Below are 22291 nucleotides of genomic sequence, written 5' to 3'. Positions count from 1 at the left end.
TATATATATATAAACATATAATAAAAAAAATCCTCCTTGTTATTTAAAACCACAAGTTTTAAGTTATTTCGTCAGATATTAATTCTCATCCTTGAGGAAACAGTATGAAAACGCACTCTATTTACCCTAATAGGGAATATTGTTGCATTCTCTAGTTCAACAGCCTTCAAGACTTGTCGTTATTTTGCATGTGTTGCAGCCCAGTCGTTTGCTATCCCCGTATGAGAAATCCCACTTGTCTGTATGAAGGTCAGCAGTGCTGGTCAAGGTGAAGGAGGAGATATTAGTTTTAGAGGAGAGAAATAAGAATGGCTTATTCACCTTTCCAATATTTCTGTAGCCCCATGACACTTTCTACAACCATAAAACATTTCTAGAACGGCCCTTTGTTCCAGGGAGAATATAGAAAAAACACATCAGAACTATTAAAGCTGATAGCACTGCCATACAAATCAACAATCTGTCTTATCTCTGCCTCTCTCACATGGAAGACAAATTTCCAGTGTCTCTGGGAGAAAAACTACTTACCTTGTGTGACATGAGAAATATCCTCATAATACAACAATAATGCAATGCAGTGATAATGGCCATAATAGTATTCTCACTTTATCGCATCTGGTCGGGAAAATTGGAAGTCCATAAAATAAATAATGTTTACAGCGGAACTGCCTCACTTGTAATCGGCTTATATGTCATTTACATAAAACTCAGAGTCCCATGCAGTCACCCTGATTATGATATTTAAGAGGAGCAGCAAATAAAAACAGACTTCATGGCCAATCCTGGCACACTGGGAGGAGGCAGCCATTGTCAATAGTGAAACAAAAAGCCTGAAAAACATCAGCATATTTGGCCTTTTATTGATTGGCCATTTGTTTTTGTTTTTTAAAAAGACTGTTATTTTGTCTACCTATGGTAGACAAATGGTTGAGGCTTCTCTCTAACCTCAGCAACGTAAGAAAATGGGAAAGTTCAAACAGAACAGTTTGCTGGATACTGCAGATTTTACCACAGTATTAAAGTAGACAGCATTTATAATTCAATGAAACAATACATTATTGTTAAAAGTAACATTAAAGGTGCAACATATGGACCATCTAGATATTATATCTAGATTATATCTACTTGCTATTTGGCCATGCAAACCCCTGCATACATTGTTTTTGCTGATGTTAATGTAAGCAAAGATAAGTCTGACCAGTTACTCCTGAGGACTATCTCATCACTGGTTATGACTCACCTGTTTCTGTGTCACTTTTATTATTCACAGTGGCAAGCAGTGGCCATTGCTTCTGCTACACTTTCCTGGGACAATATGTAATGGGAAGCCTTCTATGTATATTCAACCACTGATTTAACTGATATTGGTACAGGACTTAAACTAGCTTAATGGGGTTGAAGCTTTAGTTTTAGTTTCTCAAATTAGACATCCCTATGCAAACACTGCTCCTCTCACATTTTGCATGCACACTTTGTTTCCCTGTGTTTTGTTTTCTTGCCATCACGTGACTCAGTGGTGCTAAGCACACATATGTTCACAGCAGAGCATGATGGTAGAGTCCAAGAGGAGTGTCCTGCAGAGAGATTTTACAGTTGTAAATGAAAACATTGCAAGCTTTGTGTGTGTGAAGGCTATCTGAAATACCACTAGTTTATTCAAACACATGAAAAATCATGAAAAAGATCTAAGCAGCGGAAGAAGCAAATAGGAGAGGAAGCCCTCAGACACACCCAAACCTCAGAAAGATGTCACCGGCAGAGTGCTTTCAAAGAGTCAAAGAATATCCATTTGGCTTCCACAGTGGTCAAAAAAAGTGTTTTTGGACATGATAGGTGTTAATTTAGCAGACTGATTACCAATAGGGGCAGCACTGTGGCACGGTGGTTAGCACTGTTGCCGCACAGCAAGAAGGTCCTGAGTTCAATTCCAACATCAGGCCTATTCTCCCCGTGTTTGTGTGGGTTCCCTCCGGGTACTCCGGCTTCCTCCCACCGTCCAAAGACATGCAGCTTGTGGGGATAGGTTAACTAGATAATCCAAATTGCCACTAGGTGTGAATGTGCGAATGAATGTGAGTGCAAATGGTTGTCTGTCCCTGTGTGTTAGCCCTGCGACAGACTGGCGACCTGTCCAGGGTGTACCCCGCTCCTCGCCCTATGACAGCTGGGATAGGCTCCAGCGCCCCCCGCGACCCTGAAAAGGATAAGCGGGAGCAAATGGATGGATGATTACCAATAGGACTGTCACTGTGGGAGCATTTCTGTGGAATTTACATGTCCTCTCCACGTTTGCATGCGTTCTTTCCAGGTACCCCAGTTCATCCCACAGTCCAAAGACTTGCATTTGATTAGGATAATCTGTGATTCTAAATTGGTGTGAATAGTTGTCTGTGTCAGGTTGTGTTATGGAAACCTGATCTGCAGAGACCATCTGCTCTGACAGCAGCTGGGAGCGACTGGTGCGTGAGGACTGTGAACGCTTTGGCACTGGCAAGGTGCCCATGGCAGAACCCGCTGCTTGTTGAGAGCGATATGTGCTTTCACATCAAAAAGTATGTCATTAAGTCTCCAATAACACCAGCAAAAGTCGCCAGATTTGTTGCTAGTTGCTTTTCAGAAAAAAAAGTTGCTCTGAAAACTCGCTAAATATAGCGACAAAGTCGGCAAGTTGGCAACACTGTGTATGACATGACAGCAAGCAGTGAATGACAAAGGACTAAAATACACAGCAGAGTAATCGGGGAACGCGAGACAGGAGGCAAACAGCTGAGAAAAATTAAGCAGTACAAGACAAGGGAGGTAAAACTAGACACAATAACAAAGCACACATGATGATCAAAGTAAAACAGGAAATATGACAAGTGCGCACGGACACAGACTAAGAGACACAACATTACAGACATGGCAACAGAGGGAACATAGAGACGTGGGACCAGGACAGAGACAGAGGCACAGACACTGAGAAGCACAGAATCAAAACCTAACAATTAAACCGAAACACCAGTTAATAACAACAACAATAACAAATAGAGAATCAGAACATAAACCATAATACAGAATTATAACAAAACACAAGAAACTGACCAAGAACCATCCAGGAGGAATGGCTTGTTACTGGATGGCCAAGTCATATCCATACTTTGAATCCGGTGAAAGGTTGAGGTGGGATTTGAGAGGGAAAAAATATTGCATTGAAGAACAAGCCAAACTCAGACTAGTCTCATCTAGAAGAACATATTTCTTTTATTTCTTATATTTTTGTTGAATAATGCATGAAAAAGCTCATTTTCCTCCTGGAGTTTTTAAACATGTCAACATTAACTTTAGACACTGTTTAAAAGGGGACCAAATGTATGCTTACTTAGATTTATATCTTTATCTCCTCTATGGACTCATGCATACTGATCACAACTATTCACAGCAACGTAGCATATTGCTGCTCATTTTTCATAAATATTGTCATGTACTTGTACACTCTTTATTCTTTGCAACAACACACCAGAAGCATTATTCAAAATATTAACAGTTTTTGAATAAAGGGACTCCAAATTTCCTTGACAGGACCAATACTGGTTTCACAACCGTAGATCTGTTAAGAAAGAAATGTCAAGACAATCTCTATATGTTGATAAGTTGGGCAGTATGTGTGACAAAGAATTCAGGTATAGATGCTGATCACACCTTTGTCTACTCTTAGCAATCAGTACCAAACAAAATATCATGTGAGATAGCACAGTTTTCAGACATACCATCGACCATGGAGGTGGGAAGCTGCTGGTAGATGCCGTGTTTTTCTCAATTATAAAAATAAAATTGGATCAAGCTATGTCTACATGTTAATAGACTTGTGTTAATGAAGTTTTTTTTTCCAGTTCTCACTGAGCATTCAAAGAATTTTACATTACAAACTTTGTTCACCACATTCACACACCTGGGGTGTGTGCAATCTGGGGTTCAGTATTTCCTGATCTAGTTGATTTGTGGGCCTAGACATGGTCATGTACTGGTCAGTGTTGGGGAGTGATGGGATACATGTACTGGCATTACGCATTTAAAACACAAAATATGAGTAACTGTATTCCGTAAAAGTTACCATTTAAATAGGTGATAATTACAATACAGCTACTTTGTTGATATAAATGGATTACACTGCGATCTTTTTCTGTTTCATATGTTAGGCTATCCCCTCTTTAATTTAGGTAATTCCACGCATTCCAAGAAACCCAAACAAACACGCAATAAGAGGCTCTAATGTAAGCGTCCTGTTAATGTTGGTGGTGTCAGTTACGCAATGGACCTGGAGCCAGCACAACAGAGCCAGGAGTGCACAAGCAGGAATGCATTTCTTACTTGGAAATTCCAACACCACTTTACATTTAAAGAAGAAAGGGATGGGCGAAATCTGTCAGTGTTGTGCCAAAAACTGATCGTTTGTATTTAAACTGCTATAAATAACTTGTTGGTCTATAATATGTGAAACATATGTCAAATGTATCCCTCATGAGTCATCTTGAGCAACAAACAACATTCCTGTAACAAGGTAGAAGCTGCAATCAATTTGTGGCAGTGAATTTTATGTATTCTTTATTTATGCAGTTAAAAAAAAATCTTGTTGACTTTAAAAATGTCTCTTTTAATAGTAATCTGGCCAAGAGGACAGCTAAAATTGCAACAAATGCAAAAATAGTTCTGTAAACATATTTTAAGTGGACAAAAAGGAGCTGATTGTAACACAGTTACAAAGATACTTGAGAAACAGGTAATTTTTTAATTTTATATATAACCCCTTTGTAATACCTGTTCACCAAAGTCTATTTAGCAACATACGTAACGATATTACACACACACACAAAAACAACAACACACAGCTACACTGGAAATCAGTTTTTGGGAGACAATCACTTTTTGGCACAACACCAGCAACCAACCTGCTCTCAGCATCAAAAGACTCCAACCTAAAGAAACATCTGGAAGTAAGTTCTTTAAAAAAAAAAAAACTAACCTTAGCCTACTGCAACTAGCTTGTTTTAGTTGTGGTAGCTACCAGGGTTATGTGCCACATCAGTATCTTCGATGTACTATTGATGTGTGATTTATGACTATTACTGAAGGCTACTCGCAACCGAGGTAACATTGTTAGCTGGTGTTAGCTGAGGTTAGTGCATAGAGAGCTAGACTTGATGGATAGAATTAACAACCTGCTAGCTGCAAATAATCATGTTCGGTTCAGCAATAGTAATAAATCACACAGCAATTGTACATTCATGTAGTTGTGAAAAGCATGACCAATATATTAAGTAATCCAACGTATTCAGAGTATGTTACTCACGTAACTTAACAGAATACGTTACAAACTACATTTTGGGGCATGTATTCTGTAATCTGTAGTGGAATACATCTTAAAAGCAACCTTCCCAACACTGGTACTGGTTACTGGTAATTTCCTGCCTGTTGCCTCAGAGAAGCCAGTCTGAGTAGCTGCTTCAGCTGTCTTTGTTTAAACAGATAACAGATACGATTTATAGTGACACAGCTCATTCGACTAAGCTGTTAGAGAATATAATAAAGCTAGTCTAAAGCTTTTCTTGACTTACAATGAAGCCTTCATCACTGCTATTGAGGGTTAACCTTAAGCAAGCAAGGTGAACTAATCTCACAGTGATGTGCAGTGTGTACAGTTATGCTGGATTCAATAGGGGGAAACCTTGCTTTATAAGGCTTTTCACATCATGAGTGTGTAGGAGTCAAACAGAGTCAAGCACCAGCAGTCTCTGTGCTGCTGCTGTCATTGAGAGTCACTGTACTGTGGCTTTCAACCCAGCTGACATTTGCTTCCTAGAGCTGTAGAAACCAAAGTCACAGTCGAGGTAGAAATGAGTTTCTGGAAGCAAGACAGAATTTCAATGTCATACTACATCTTGACGAGTAGACACACATGCAAAAGAAACAGTGTACAAACCTACAGTAACATACAAATAGTGATGTAAGGCATGTTTACGTCTCACAGGACAGCAATGCAACCTTTTCACACAAATTGGTAATCTATAACTCTTCTCTGTCTTCTAGTCTGTTGTCTGAAATGTTACTGCTAAGCAATCAATCGCTGCTGTCTGTGTTCTTTTCAGTTTGTCCTCATACTTTGTGGCTCAGACCTGATTTCTGCTCTAGTGCAGTGTTTTCCAAAGATCACATGTCAGTCAAACAGCATGACTGCCTCTGAGAGAGTCTTATTTTTTTCTTAGGTTCTTTGACTGGGGATTTTCTATTAATCAAAGTTCTGTAGGCAGCAGTTTGTTGCCAGAGTATCTGTAAATATGAATTGTTCCTTTACTTTCAATTCTAAACTTGAAAAGAAAAGAAAGAAAATCCACCCCATGCCTGCATAGCATTTTGTCTGCCATAGAACAAGAGTGCAGAAGCTGCTTCACTGAGTCAGAGGAGGATGAGTCACAACAACCTCTATACATTTAATATAATCCATAATGTAGTGGTTAACACATTCAGCTACCATGTAAAAGGTCTCTGGTTTGTGACAGAGAGAGGCACCATTTCTGGGAGGATGGGTGTCAGAAATAAAAATCAATTCAAATGCATGAATCTGCCTGATCTAGAAGAATTTTTGAGCAAACTTCTCCCTTAGTTCTTACATGCTCACAAGTTACTAATTTAGCTTCCAAGATTCAAAATTCAGTTGACACATTGCCACACCCAACACACTGCACTCACACACCAAGAGCCAAGAGCAATGAGAAGGGAAACGTCCGTATCAAATTTCAACAAAAGATACATCATAACATTTAATTTTGACAGACAAATCCGACCAGTCAATCATCTTTGTGTACGCAGTCTCATTGCTGGGGTTTGCAGCCTCAGTGTTGATTGAATTGCCTCTCTTTGTGTAGAACCATAACCTTACATCAAGACTGCCATTAAACATTTTTTGTGTCTGTAAAAGGCGATGATGAACTTTGCTTATGCCAAAACCTTTAACCCGACCAAGTTGCGAGCAGTCTGGTGGATGATAAGTCATTTAAGCTATACTGTACTCCACATTCACTGGTTACGTTCCATATATTTTTAGATCCAATAAAAAAATTTGTATTCACAAACATTTCCGAAATGCATCCATGTTTTATTTGTAGTTAGGCTTTCGCTCTCTTTTTTAAATGCTCAGCCCAGCTGTGGCTGATTGGGGCAGAGCCATAGGAGTGTCACTGGCATCAACCTGGTTAACTTCAAACACTGTTATTTCCACTCCATATCCTTCAAAGTGACATAAAGAGTCCAGAGGGACTGAAAGGAAGAGTGAGCAAAAAGCCAGTTTTCCTGGCAGCATTGGCACATCCTTTCAGTCCAAGTGCAGTGATCGCTGAGATTTGGAATGCTGTGATTAGTTTTTCTTTACTTTACTTGTGAAAACCACTTTAGATGTGTATACATATAGATAGGTCCATTCATTTACCAAGCATCATCCCTTTGTATGTCTTCTTCTTCCCTCTTCTATTGGTCCTCCTATGATCACGATAGCCAGCATTGTATACTGTTCTCAGTTTAGCCAGAGGAAAACTGTGCATTGATTTTCTGAGAGTCAGAGAAAGTAGGTGCTCACTGGGAGATCAATTTTCAAATCTGAAGACAGATGGAGTTATAAGTCTTAACAATGACATCATCATTGGCGTGAACATCCCCTTTCCAGTCAATAATGGTTCAGTCATTGTGTGAGTCTTTCCACTTTTTAAACGGCTTTAGCTTTTGCTCACTGAATTGCAATAACACATGTTTTATTAGTAATTATAAACCTTCTTGTACAACCGTCAACAATCAGAGTTCATCGTGCTCCGCTGAACACAGATGAGGTGATAAAACATCACAGCAACTAGAGACACTTGCAGAGGGGAGAGTAATCTGCCTCTACATAATAGATATAGATTCAATTTATTTTCAATGTAAAGCGAGTTGACAAGGCGGGACACCAGAAGAAAATGACAACCCCTCTTAATTGACCATTGCTGGTGTTGTGCACTGGTGCATCAAGGAGTTCAGCAACAATCAGGCTTGGCTTTAAGTGCCCACTTGCATCTCCCACTTCTTCCTCTGTGTCCTGCTCAATCTTTTTATGATAACAATATTGGTGTTGGCATGCAAGCATCTGCAGTTTCTAACTTTTACTTAAAAAATTCAACATACTACCTTTTGAAATAGTGAGTGATGGTGAAGATCTAACACCCACTAACGGATAACTAGCTGCTGTACCTGACTCAGATCATGGTGCTATATATTAGTTTCATGCAGTTCCTGGTATTCTGATGTATGTACTTTTACAGGATCAGAAAAAAAGTCTGTCTCTATTTTTGTTGTGTTTAGCTGGTGACACAGTGGGGACCTATCTGAACCTATCGTGGGAAAGGATGTGGTGTAGTAAAATGTCTGTGATTTCAACAGTGGGCAGACCTCCTAACTCCTCAAATATGAATTGTTTAACTGAAGCACAGAATCCAACAACAAAATGCACTCTGTTCACAACCATAAATGTATTTTCTTCTGTTGAAGTAGACATAGAGAACAATGGCCTTCATTTACTAATATGTACATGGACTCTTGCCCTGGGCAAAAAAGAAGAAAGTTTATGCACTATTAGAGCTGTGCACTCGTGTGCATGTTAGTAAATCAGAATCATTTGGATGCAACAGACTTGTCCAGTTTGCATATAATCTGCGTAGCATCTGCATGCTACCACAGTCTCATTTCTACTGCAGGGAAGTACTGCACTGTGATGACTGCTAGGTTGAGCAAACGGCCTAAAATTTGAGTTCAGCAGGGTGCTGCTCTCTGCTTGTACGTGATTTCTGTGATCACTCAATGACTTTATGTGAACAATATGTGCCCACTCCCTCTTATTCTTGTATTCTAAATGTTTTAATTAACTGCGCTCTCGCACTGCAGGCTTACTTGTTGTTCCTAGAGTATTTAAAAGTAGAATGGGAGGCAGAGCCTTCAGTTTTCAGGCCCCTCTTCTGTGGAACCAGCTTCTAAACACTATCTCTACTTGAGATTAGGCTTCAAACTTTCCTTTTTGCTAAAGCATATAGTTAGGGCTGGACCAGGTGACCCTTAATCCTCTCTTAGTTTTGCTGCAATAGGTGTAGGCTGCTGGGGGATTCCCATGATGCATTGAGTGTTTCTTCTACAGTTACCTTTCCTACTCACTATGTGTTAACAGACCTCTCTGCACTTAATCATCACTTGTTATTAATCTGTGTCTCTCTTCCACAGCATATCTTTATCCTGTCTTCCTTCTGTCACCCCAATCAGTCACGGCACTTGCCCGCCCCTCCCTGAGCCTGGTCCTGCCAGAGATTTCTTCCTGTTAAAAGGGAGTTTCTCCTTCCCACTGTCACCACAGTGCTTGCTTTCGTATGATTGTTGGGTTTTCTCTGTATATATGGTCTACCTTACAGTATAAAAATGTGTAAAATGCCCCCAGCCGACTGGTGTTGTGATTTGGCGCTATCTAAATAAAATTGAATTAAATTGAAATTGAATTACAAAAAGTTAAAGTCTACACCTTTACATTTAGTATATTTAGTTTTCTTTAATTTACATTTTTTATTCCCTCTATTGATCGTCAAGTCTCAATTCCTACTGCGAAATCTTGATAGTAAGGTCAAAATTTGAAATTAAACCACAGCATGGAATCATTTGACTAGAGCTATTCAACAATGTCAACACTTCAGACTGGTGTGAAATGGTGTGGACAGTATTTTCTTTCATGATTTCTTTCATAACCCTTATTACCAAAAGAGCATGATCTAAATAAATTAAATAGGAGATTAACATCTTTATTCACTTTTACTCACTTACAGTTATTTATTCACCTTTCAGTCACTTTAATTTTAAAACTGTGTATATACTGTATCCCACTCTTATTGCCTGTTTATGCCCTGTCTTTATCTTCAACGTCATGCTGCTCTGTTGTATGTTCATAGCCCCTTGGGGATAAATAAAGTCTTTCTGACTCTGATTCTGATTCTGAACAGAGATGGCCACAGATCTGATGTTCCAGAAAACAAGCTGGAACGACCATGTCTACATGCCTCGTCTAAATGTCTTGACTATGTCTAAAATCTAAAACACACAAATTGCTGCCATGTGATTGGCTACTTAGATGTGTCAGAGACCTGGAGAACTTAAAAGTGAACATAAAATACTACATATAGTGAGGATAATTTTGACCATGGAACCATACTCTAGAAAGCTGTCATAGATTTAACACTGTCTGTGAAGCTGGATGCTGGATGGTTGCTACTAGTAGCCTTATATTGGTTTATGTTAACTAACTAGTGACAGAGCTGGTAGCTCAGTGGAAAAAAAAGGACACTAAAACTAAAATGCAGTGTAAGGGGGTCACTTTTGTACTGCCCCTGGTTGCAGAAATACATTTTATGTTAAGAAACCAAAGATATACTGTCCACGTTTACTCTCTGTTACTTAAGCAGTAAGTAGTTCTTTGCTGTTTGGCTAGCTACACTGAAAGTGGAAAATCAACCTTTTGGTTTGTGGGGCCCTTTATAAATGGGGACTGTGTGGAGGAGAGTTGTTTGAGTCAGGCGCACTGTGGTTCACCCGACCGACAAGCTAGTTACCAGTCTGACATTGTCAGTTCCCTGTTTGATTTTTCCTCACTGGTTTAGGTCTACAGGCTGAGCGGCGCAATCAGCTGACAGAGCAGTACTATTTTAAGCAATAGAATATGTCTCGTGCGCATTACTTTTCCCTCGAACAGTCTCTCACTGTCGTTCTCTAAAACCTAAAAGAGAATTATGGATTTGATCAACTGGTCTCTGAATGCTATTGACACCCTTTTCTCAACGAGAAGTCTGGGCTCGGGAGAGCCCGAGTGCCCTGGAGGGACTTTCCCTGCCGGATACACGATGGATGGGCGGCAGAAATAGAGGCTCTTGTGCCTGGCAGGACTGTCGATCAAGGACGCTGAAGATATCTACCTATTCGGAACCATGATAACAGGGTTCTTGCTGATCGGAGCTGGCTTGGCCCTGACTTATCGGAGAAATAAGAGAGCGGAACCAGCTGTTCAAACCCCCCCCCCAGGCTGGAATTGAAGCGATGGGACGAGGCGCGACCTCTCACACCGAACGCAGCATGGTTAGCACCTTGGAGACGCTTACAGCTGCCGTGAAGACTCAAACTAACACCATTGAGCGTATGATGGGATACATCAGAGAGGGGCCTGCTCAAAATGACACCCTTGAGCGAAAGTTGGATCACATTGCAGAACGGATCACTGCAGTTGTGGGGTCTCAGAATCAAAAGAATGACAACACCACGGAACAGAAGTTTGATACCATCATGGGGAGGCTCGCGGCTCTCCAACGGGAGATCGAGAGACCAGTGTCAGAGTGCTAAATTCGAGCTGCTCGCATAAAGGAGAAATCAGCAATATTCAACATATAGACACCACGGCGTCAGCTGCTCAGGCCCAAGGCTAGAGCCGACCAAAACAACTCCCTGATAACGACTGTGTGATGACTATTCTTCCCATCCCATGCAAGGCCACCTGGGTTGGCTGGCAGATTGTTTACTTAGCCTGATAGGGCGAAGGACACTGTCTCAGCTGGACTCTGGACACGCACAGACATATACTTACATTGATAAGCCCGCACTCATCCCCCTCCCTTTCCAAACGCCTTCGATGGTTGTTTCCTGTGGGGGAAGACGGCGGGTCTGCGTGCCGCGCTGAAATGGTAGCGCTGTGTAGGACGACTGCTGTGTTCCTTCGGATTACCCCCCCCATCCAACCCCTGTGGCTTGTCACGTGCTCTAATGTTGTGATGTGGACATTAATGTGCTCTCTTTGCAGAGGAGTTTTTTTTTTGTTTCCTGTTCTCATGCTGTCCTCCCATAGGTGCCCAGCGTGAGAAGAGGTCTCTTTTTTTCCTGTTGTACTTTTCCCATTGCTGTGTACTTTTTCAGTGTTTTCTCTGTAATGCTGCCGATCTCCGACTGTATTCCCATGTGATGTCTTTGTTGCGTGTGTAAGTCTTTGTTGCGTGTGTAAATCTATTCCTCTGCGGGGCAACCTGCATATGGCCAATAAAGCATTCATTCAATTCTCTTTTCCCATGCACAAACCATGGAAACCTCATGTCCTTGTTTTTCATTGAGTAGAACTTCATACTTGAGGAAATACCAAAATGTAAGTGCGGGGTTGGTGTAGCTCAGGAGGTAGAGCAGGTCAGTTGCTGGTTGGGACGGTTGGTGGTTCAATTCCTGGCTTCCACAATCTGCATGCCAAATATCCTTGGGCATAATACTAACCCTAAGTTGCTTTCTGGTGCATCCATTGGAGTGTGAAAGTTAGAAAGCACTTGTGATTGTCAGGACACATGTAGTATTTCATGTCCATTTTAAGGTGGATTGATCCACTTTTGCAGCCAGCCTCAAGTGGCCATTCAAGGAACTGGTGTTTAGTTTGAATTTTCACCTTCAGAGTTTAGTGCTTGGTTGAAGCATAAGAATACAGAAGTAAATTTTGTGAGATGACATTTGGAAAGGGTCTGTCAAAGACAAATGCACTGAAAGCTGGTGAAGACTAAAAGCAGACAAACCATCAGATGAAGTGGAAGCACAGACAGACTGTGTGTGCGCACTGTTAGTGTGTCACTTGGTAGGTTAACAGCGACAGCAGTAAATAAAAGTGAAATCAGTGAAGTCAGTAAAATCTTGCAATGAGCAGATAATGCATACAGTACAAACTGTTACACATATACAGACACTGGATGTGTTTCAACCACATACAGAGATTGCACCATTGACAGTGCACGAATGATGCAAGACTATAGATATTTATGCATTTGATGAAAATGCTGCTGTCATTAACAGTACTTTGATATATGACTTCTCGGTGACAGCTCTGTTTGCCAGTGTTCTCCACAGATGAGAGTTGCCATGGGACAGCGATGAGAGCGTCTGCTTGTCTGTCTCTCTCTCCGTCTTCTTCCTTTATTGTTTTGCTTCCTTTTAGCTGCTCTGCCTCTGCTAAGACAGAGGCTGTCAGGATTGGCTGAGAGCTAAATTGCTCAGCGCGAGCTCGGTCACAGCTCAGCTCTCCTTGAGATAATGAAATGACAATTAATGAGAAAGCTGTTGCCATTCGCTCATTTGTTCACTTGCAAGTCGAACGGCAGTATGTAGAGACAGACAGAAAGCACTGCAGTCGTGGCAGGCATTGGAAAGTGCCCAGCGGTTGTTTTCATATTAAAGCTGCTGTTAAAAATTCATGTGACTATCACAAAACGAAAGTTTAGCCCAGTGGTCAAACCATGATTCAAAGGAAATATCATTTCAATACCAGACTGAAAACAATTTCCAGATAGATTTCTACCTAAATCTAAAAGTCAACAATCAGAATACATGTGCTTGTCTGTCGAATTATATGGGTAGAGACTTTGGATGCACCTCTAGAGAGATATGTCGCACGTGTGGAAAAGGTATATCCTTTATTAACCCAGAGACACTTCAGTCGATACATTATTTACCATAGCCTGGGCCCTACACAGCAAAGAGCCAAACAGAGCTCTGGCCTACTGAGATAGTCCCTGACAAAATGGCAGAATACACACATATTTCCTCAAAAAGAAAGAGTGAAAGCAGGCCCTTGGGCATCTCATAAAACCTCTCTCCAATATGTGCTGTGAAGTCAAAATTGTAGCCCAAAAACCACAGAGAGTAAAAAAATAAATTCTATTTAATTTCTGTCTGCTGTTGTTGTCCGTTAATGCATTTTCCTCCCAAAGTCAATACACTTGTAGAATAAAACATAAAATTATCTTAGTAGAAGTAACATGCTCACAGAATAGGAATTGCATACTGTATATGGATTTGTGTTTTTAAAAGACTCCGGGCAGGCATTTTATGTTTCTGCCTGTAAATACAATTATTTTAACTGAAGGCAAAAGCTAGTAAAGTATGACATGAAATTGCATCATTTCTGTTATTATGCTAGTGGGGGATGTGATAAAGCTGTGTAATCTAGTTAGCAAAGTCCCTGTTTGCATGGCTGATCAAGCTAAGCTTCGTGTGAGTGCATTACAATAAAAAGGCTCAGTCAAGTACACAAAATGAAAATGGAACAAAATGACTCCAAGGTGTGGAGCACACTGCAGCATGGGACGATTCAGTGCTTACCTGGTATTGGTTGGCCTTGGCGAGTTCTTGATTGGCTGACTCCACATTAGAAGAAGCTGTCTGGATGTAATCTTCAATACTATCTGAGGAAACAAAGAACAGATTGGATTCCTTTTAATATAACAACATACAACAATACTCATTCATTCACTGACTTGCTCACTACTGGTTTGTAGAGCCTCACAAGTACTACAGTTGCAGGAATTTCACCTCATCAGAAATCACTGCACATCTATAACATTGTACATATTGAACAAAAATGATACACAATATCTGTAATAGTAGTATAGAAGTAAAAACACCCCTGTCAAAACAATGCACTACATATTTGCCATACATCATGCCTCAGAAACCAGTGTTGCAAATATATACTTTAAAGGCCTTCAAAATATGAAACAATCTTTCTGCCATCATCATGCTGAAGATTTGATTGCCAGCAATCTTAGTTGCCCATCTTAGCGTTGTGGACGTGTACAGGTCTTGTAGGGAATTGCAGCCAATCATCTTCTCATTGAAATGGACGACACACTGCAGTCTGGCTTTGTCCTTGGCAGTGGCAGCAGCGAACTAGATGGTGATGGAGGAGGTGAGGAAAGACTCAATGATGGAGGAGCTAAAATTGTACCATCACAGACTTAGACAGGTTATATTTCTTCAGCTGGTGCAGGAAGTGGCTTCTTGTTGAAGTAGCTGATCTTTAGGTCCCACTTTAGGTGCTGGGAGATTGTTCCCAGGAAGTGAAAGGACTTGATTGTCTCCACTGGACAGGCATGCTGGAATATGGGAACTGGTGGAGCTGGAAGTCCAGTATCATCTCTACTGTTTTGATAGCATTGAGCTCCATGTTGCTCCAGACTCAACCCCACCTGAGGTGAGCCCTGAGAGCGTGGTGTCAACCGCAAACTTCGGGAGTTTAATGGAGTGGTGATTGGAGGTGCAGCTGTTAGTGTGTAGAGATATGCAGAGGATAAAGTACAAAGCCCTGAGGGGAAGCAGTGCTGATCCACTGAAAGTCTAAACCATACCAGTCTCACATGCTTCCTTGAATTGAACTGGGAGATTGTATCCTGCAGCCCAGCTGGGAGGATGGTATTAAAAGCATAACTAGAGTCCATAAAAGGCAACCTCAAGTGCAGTGCTGTTGGGTCTGTATTCAAGGACCAAGATGGGGACGATGAAGTATGTGAGATGGGACAATACAAGCTTAGATGTCAACAAGGACTTGTAATTACTAGAACTCACCCTGGCGTGTGATGCATTATACTTTAACTTAGTGCTCCATGTTTACATATAATGGTGGAGTGCTAAGTTAAGACTAGATTAAACTCAGTTGTGCATAGCTGGAGACCCGAGTAGCCATTCCTGTTATACTTCTTTAAAGTCTGCCTGGGCATAAACATGCTTGGTGGATTGTTATGTAAACTCTCTGTGGACTAGTTCACATGGCCATAAGAAACAGGAAGACACACTGATGCACTCTCACGCTTACTGTCTGATGATGAAATTTATCTCGGTGGGACCCAAGCAGACCGTAGTGAACATAGTCACTTTGGCTTCAAAAGGCCAACATGGCAGCAGCCAAAGCTCCAATGTTCAGAGATGGGTGACATCTCTATTGTTCATCGTTTGTATAGTTTAGAGGTAAAGCCTACTCTTTGTTTTTTTTTAGCAAACTGTGTGAGATTCTTTTCGATTTAAACATTTCATGTGAATATCATGATGGCTGAAGCCTGTTAATATGCAGCTGCTATCAACCTGCATGTGCTAAGCAGGACTTGAAACAATTACTCGTGCTGAAGTTGGCAGGTAGTCAGTATACCCTGCAGGAGCTGCTTTCTTAGACTACAGCATCAATTAATGTTCAATGGGAAGACATGTTACAGTAATCTGTCAAAATAAAGTTCACAAAGTCAGCAGTTCGTAAGCTTTTGACGTTGGCCTCGAGGTGTGGCCTCATTTAACCTCCTATAATCTCATATAACTTGCCTAAGTAGCCTAATACTACTGTTGTACCTTTCTGTGTGTGGAGACAGAAATATTGAGAAAGTCAAGATGGTGCAAAGGACAGAAGCAGGAAAAAAGACAGAAACAAGACCAGGACACAGTTCATAGGTAGCTGAGGCCTTATGTACTCCTGTTTTTAACCACTGCAACCCTACACTGCTTATCTAACTGAAAAATTATCAAAAGAAATGTTTCAAATCATGTGGTGATTCAGATATATTCATAAGTAACACATTAATGATGCTCTTCTTGGCCTTTCATTGCAAGATTTTTAAGTAAATTTGTGATTTTGCCCGTCCGCATCCGACCCCCCTTCCGATTTACAGTATTAAATCTTTCTATTAAGAATCTGACTTTTTTTTTTTTTGTGTCCCGTTTGGATCTTTAGCCATCAGAATTGTTGTCTTAAGGCCAAGAAAGATGCCAAGCGGATTTATTTTACCAAGTGGATCATCATGGCCTTGCCATATTGGTCCATTTGATTGACTTTTATTATAATTATGAATTTATTTTATTTTCAGTTGCTACAAACGGGACAGACATGATTGGGGGATAGGACAGGGAGAAAGAATGAAAGAAAGAGAGGGAGAGAAAGAAAACCAAAGGGGAGAAGAGACGGTGAGAAGGGGGGGAAGAAAGAGAAAACAAAACAAAACACCTGGGTCACCTGTATGGAGAAAAAAAACAGAAGAGAAAGCAAACAACAAAGAGCAACATAATAAAAAAAACGGCACCATCACAATAAACTAGCTAGCAGTAGATATCAGTAGATATTAAATAATAAATGATATTGTGCAGCACGCAAGATAGACAGCGCACAATGTGCTTTGAGGCAGCAGCCAAGAAAGCTGTAGTCCGCGTCTGTGAATACCCGTGTGTACACCTGTGTGCATACCTGTGTGGATCAGCATGCTTGCATTCCAAAGGTTTCTCCATGTAACGATCTGCTAGGGAGTGTGGGGAGCCACAGCCCCGTCCTCCAGGGCATGAAGCAGGTATGGAGGAGATCAAAACTCCAGACATCCAGAGCCCCCAGAACATAAGAGACCAAGGAAGACCAACAGAGGGGCAGCCGCGCCACTGTCCCAGTAAGAGCTGAGGAGAGTCCCAGATGAGGGCTCACTCAGCAGCCGCGGAGCAGAAGCCAGGGGGAGTTGCAGTGACGCGCCCGTGAGCTCCGCCGGCAGCCAGCTGTGCCTGAGTGACCGAGCCCCAGGCCGAGAGGCCGGGGGCACCCCACCTCCGAAGTGGCCCGAGCAAGCCCCAGGCTCCAGGCCCCGATAAGCGGCCGCCAAGGAGTGAGCCGGTGTGTACCCGGACGCCCATCCCCAGACACAAAGAACCACCAACGCACCGACACCTGAGGGAGTGCGCCACTGGCAGGGGAAGTGGTGGTGGGTGGAGATAGGCCTCCAAACCTTGGAGGGCCTGAGATGTCCCCAGAGAGGTGGCGTCTGATACCCAACCTGACATATAGACACAGACATACAGGCACACACAGACACAAACATCCATTCCCACCCTCATGCTCTCATATGCACTTACTCCACACTCAACCAACGTGGAGACAGACATAAAGAGACGCTGTACACACGATCACACTCCCCAAGCGTACTCTACAAACCGGGTCTAGGTACCCTTGCCCCTGGAGGGGGGAACTGCACCCAGACCCAGGTGGTGTTACCCTTTTCCCTGCGGTGGGGAGAGGCAGACCGCCCCGACTCCGCAGCAGCAGGGAGGCCCCACACTCCAGACCGCAGTCGGACGGCCAACTCCTCCTAGCCCCCCCGCTCCAGCAGGCCGCAGAGAACGGGGGTGAGAGAAGACTCCAAACCTCCCTTTCTTTTAAAGAATCCGACTTTAAAAGAAAGTTCATTTTCTGTTATTTTAACTATGATTAATTCTCGTACAGTACATTAACAGAGGCTTCAAGGTATTACCACTGAAAGGAATTGTGGTCATAGCACTTGAAATATGTGCCCTGAAATTAACAAAAAAAGAATATGAGCAAATATAGCAAATATATAACATTAACAAAGATTTAGTAGTTACTTCCCTTTGTCATCACTGGCATACGCAGATGATGTTACATTTCAAAAAAAATCATCCAAATAAATGACAGAAAGAACACTAAATACAACCTTGCTGATTCATCTGTAATAACACTTTGCACCGGAGTAATAGTCTATATTTGATCCATGAATATACATTTACATTTATAAACATAAAAAAAGAAAGTTAGAATTTTAATGCTTCTGCGTAATATGAAAAGACCAATGGCTGGAATACTTTGCCACCTGTGGGAGCAGTGTTAAAGAAGTGACTCTTCATTGTTACTCTTGACACATAATCAAGCGGTACCAGGAGCTACTGGTCTAACAGTTAACACTGCGACAGCAGCAAGACCTCCTCTTTTAAACTTGTCAATACACGGACATTAATGGGATGAGACCGATGCGTTTAATGAAGTGGGTGTTTCAAAATCTTTGGTATCACCACATAGTTACCCACATATATTTACAGCTGGCCGATAACAGTGAGAGTACTATTGATTGTTTTGGTGTAGTGAGAGTAAAAAGGTTGCAGCCAGCTCAAAGATGTGTCTTATGTTTAAGGCTTCAGTGGCCCCTGATAATTACTGCACCAGTTGAGCTTGTAGAGAATTAACTTTTGAACTTAACAAGAGGAGGTGGTTGGGTGAATGAATTGTGCTGATTGACTAAAAGCATTTACTCTGTAATGGTGAGTTAAAGAAGACGGGGAATACATGCTTAGATTCACCAGCTCAAGAAGTAAGCCTGATTAATGGACTCATTAATTAATTCTGTTTTTTTTCTGCCCTTCTGCTCAGAGGATGTTCTTTGCCATGATTAGGAAATATTTGGCTTTAAAGAGGTAACTTAAACTAAACCCAGTAGTTAAAGATAATAAGTAAGATTTTGTGGGTACCAGAGTTTAAATGTGTTTCAATAGGTTTTCAGGCGATCCACCATTTCACCAAAAGGGTATAGAAGGCAACTGCCTTGAAGACAAGGGACCACTGATGATCACTGTATGTCTATAGGCAATTTTAATCATTAAAAAAAAATTAAGAAGCACTCTCATTCCAGGACATAATGCAATGGCACAAAGCAGTTTGTGATATCCTCCTGAGAACCGAAGAAAAAAATATTCTGATTGAACATTTTTTGTGATTTCCTTTCTTTGGAGCTAAAAGAGGCCACCCAAACACATGAGATATCAATGGATAGCCCAGGATGTCCTCTATTCAGTACATCAGGACTTAGTAGGGTATCTCAAATAACAAACAGTGTCTATTACAGAGGATATAGGCTGGTTCTCAGGAAGAGGATATAGTCATTCATGTTGGTTTGTTTTTATTTTTCGGGGTAAAATGAACCTCACTTTTCCAAAAACTACTGTCCTTATTCCTGCTCAGCTCAGCTTGTCACATATGCTCACAAAGGGAAGACTCTTTTAGTATATTTGAGAGAGTTCCAGAACCTTCCCACTGGACAAACTGCAGGAATAGCTGGGGCTCTGGATGGTTGTGTTATCTTCACTCTAATGGACCATTTTGTTCTTTTTCTTTTATTTATAGCAATGGCGGTTCATGGAGCGTCTCAACAGTTCCTGGATGTTAGCAACATATACTAGCTGAGTCACAGAGATATAGCACAATAAAAGTTTGAGACGCACTTGTAAAGGCTAAAATGTTGTTTCTTAAAAACAAGACTGTATATTATCCAAAACACACGAATCAAATTACCTTGTGTATTAAAACATGTTAGCAGGTTATCCAGCAATTGGGCAGATTAGGCAAGCAAACACAATGTGTATTATGATCAAACAAAAAAAGTTCTTCAGAACAGAACTTCTTGCTGGCTAAATATAACTTTATGACATGTAGTTGTCTAATCTGTTTAATTATGAGTATGAGCTATTATGATAAAAAAAGATACTTGCATAACAATCAGGGGAACAACTACAGTATCTATTTTGTAATATGGCTATAGATAAAGAGTTGGAGCATATTTGAGAAGACTCATAAATATAGCTTCTACCCAGATAGCCAGGGGGTCTGGCCCGGATCTGGTATCAAGCCGGCACTGCTGGCTGACTTCTGGCATGATAAGACGTATGTCATCCAGATATGGGCCAGGCCTGGCATAGATGGCACGGTCTATGTGATGGCATACCATATCTGGCTCGATTGTGGTTTGGGTTATGTGGCCCAGGCCCATAGAAAACAGGTCTTCCCTGGATCAGGCATCAACCTGGCACCTCTGACTGACTGGTGTCATGGCAGGGTGTATGTCAACTAGATGTGGGCCAGGTATGGCAATGATGGCACTATTTATCTTTCTATATTCCTATTTTAGTTAGAAGACCCAAATGCCATGTTGCAATACTATACTGCTATGGTAGCCAACATTTCAAATGCAGGTTTGACAGGTTTGTGAGTGTACACTGTATCCAAACCTAGTGATGGTTTACTCATCTTTGCCAGTGGGTGGCTGTAGCTCAGGAGGTAGAGCGGGTCACCTACTGATCGGAAGGTTAGTGTGTGATTGGGTGAATGTGGCATGAGCACTTCGAGTAATCCTGGAAACTAACAAAGCGCTATATAAGAGTCAGTCCATTCATTGCCTGAACAGTGTTTCTGTCACGGTCTGCAGAGACAGGCCGTGCGGTGGTGTGTGTAATGGACCCAGGTGCGTACACACGAGAGTAGACTGGAGTAAACTTAACTGAAAGCGAGCCTTTATTATGGCTGAAGACAAAGTGTACAAACAAAGCAGGGATAGCGTGACTAGACTATAACTAAACTGGGAAAACTAATACTGTGACAAACTAAGAAAACTCAGAGACTCTGATGATCACTGCAAAGACTGACCGTGAAAACATGGAGGTGAGAACACAGACGACGCGACACAGACTACATGAAACACAGAGACTAAATACACATGAGGGATGATCAGGGGAAGTGGCCACACATGGGAGCACAGCTGACACACATGAACCTAGCGACAGGACAGGAGAAGTGAAACTGAATACACTGACAATGAATACAGACTTTCAAAGTAAACGGGAAACATGGAGATTAGACATGACAAGAACTAAATATAACCACGCAGACATGACGCATGAACCAGGGAGACTTAGTACAGGGGGAGATGACATAAACAACTAAGGAACAAAACTAAACTGCAATCTAGAAATTAACTAGGTGAACTAAGCTAGGTGCAAATGAATACAAAAGATACATGAAATTCAAATACTGGGTCGCTTGACCCGGGACCATGACAGTTTCACCACATTACTTTTGCACTGTTTTGCATGTTCCGACACATGTTGTCATTATATGGCTTGATTAAGGTACACATTAGGCTGACATCTGGGGCAAGAGCTGAAACTGTTCTGGGCCAGCACAGGGCCAGCAGTGTGTCTACAACTGGCCCGTGGCTGCACACAACTTACTTCCACACATGGGCCAGCACAGGACCACCACTGGCAAACCAGATCTGGGCCACCAAAGGGCTGTCATTCTTTGCGGTATGTGTCTAAGCACATTGTGCGGACCAGATCCGGGCCATACCAATTTTGCTATGTGGGTAGGCTTTCCTGTTGACCATTACTGTTTGTATTCTTTTGCAGCTCAACTGCTGGGAAAAGCAGAGAAGATGGAAGACTCAAATGAGACTGAATACATAGGATAAGTTTAAAATATGCCACCAGTGCTGAAATTATATAAATATATAAAGAAATTATATATAATATCTAATTATACATAACACCAACATATCTAAGAAGACAGATAAGGCTTACTAAGACTTTCAGACTAATCTATATATATATATATCTATATCTATATATATATATCTATCTATATATATATATATCTATCTATATATATATATATCTATCTATATATATATACACGTCTGCAGGAGGTGGAAGAAAGATTTCTGTGAGATTCTGAGTGTCCCCTCTTCTCCATTTCTATCCAGGTGAAGGCAGGAATCCCACCAGGAGAAACAGGAGAGGATGAGCGCAAGCGTCCAAAGTTTCTGCTCAGAAC

The 22291-nt window shown here is 41.4% G+C and overlaps 1 protein-coding gene across 2 annotated transcripts in view; it reads right to left on the bottom strand.

The window, feature by feature from the left end:
* tsnare1 (T-SNARE Domain Containing 1) overlaps positions 1-22291 on the bottom strand; it is a 278062-nt gene that overhangs the window by 54056 nt on the left and 201715 nt on the right. For both annotated transcript variants that reach the window (XM_005745725.1, XM_005745724.1), the window contains exon 10: positions 14206-14288. In XM_005745725.1, the coding sequence (XP_005745782.1) occupies positions 14206-14288 (83 nt within the window). The remainder of the gene's footprint in view (positions 1-14205; positions 14289-22291) is intronic.

Source organism: Pundamilia nyererei, unplaced genomic scaffold (genome assembly GCF_000239375.1).
Source record: "Pundamilia nyererei isolate P.nyererei 1_Seehausen unplaced genomic scaffold, PunNye1.0 scaffold00164, whole genome shotgun sequence".
Classification (NCBI taxonomy): Eukaryota; Metazoa; Chordata; class Actinopteri; order Cichliformes; family Cichlidae; genus Pundamilia; species Pundamilia nyererei.
The sequence above is the reverse complement of the archived record's forward strand: the minus strand, read 5'-3'. Positions and strand labels throughout refer to the sequence as shown.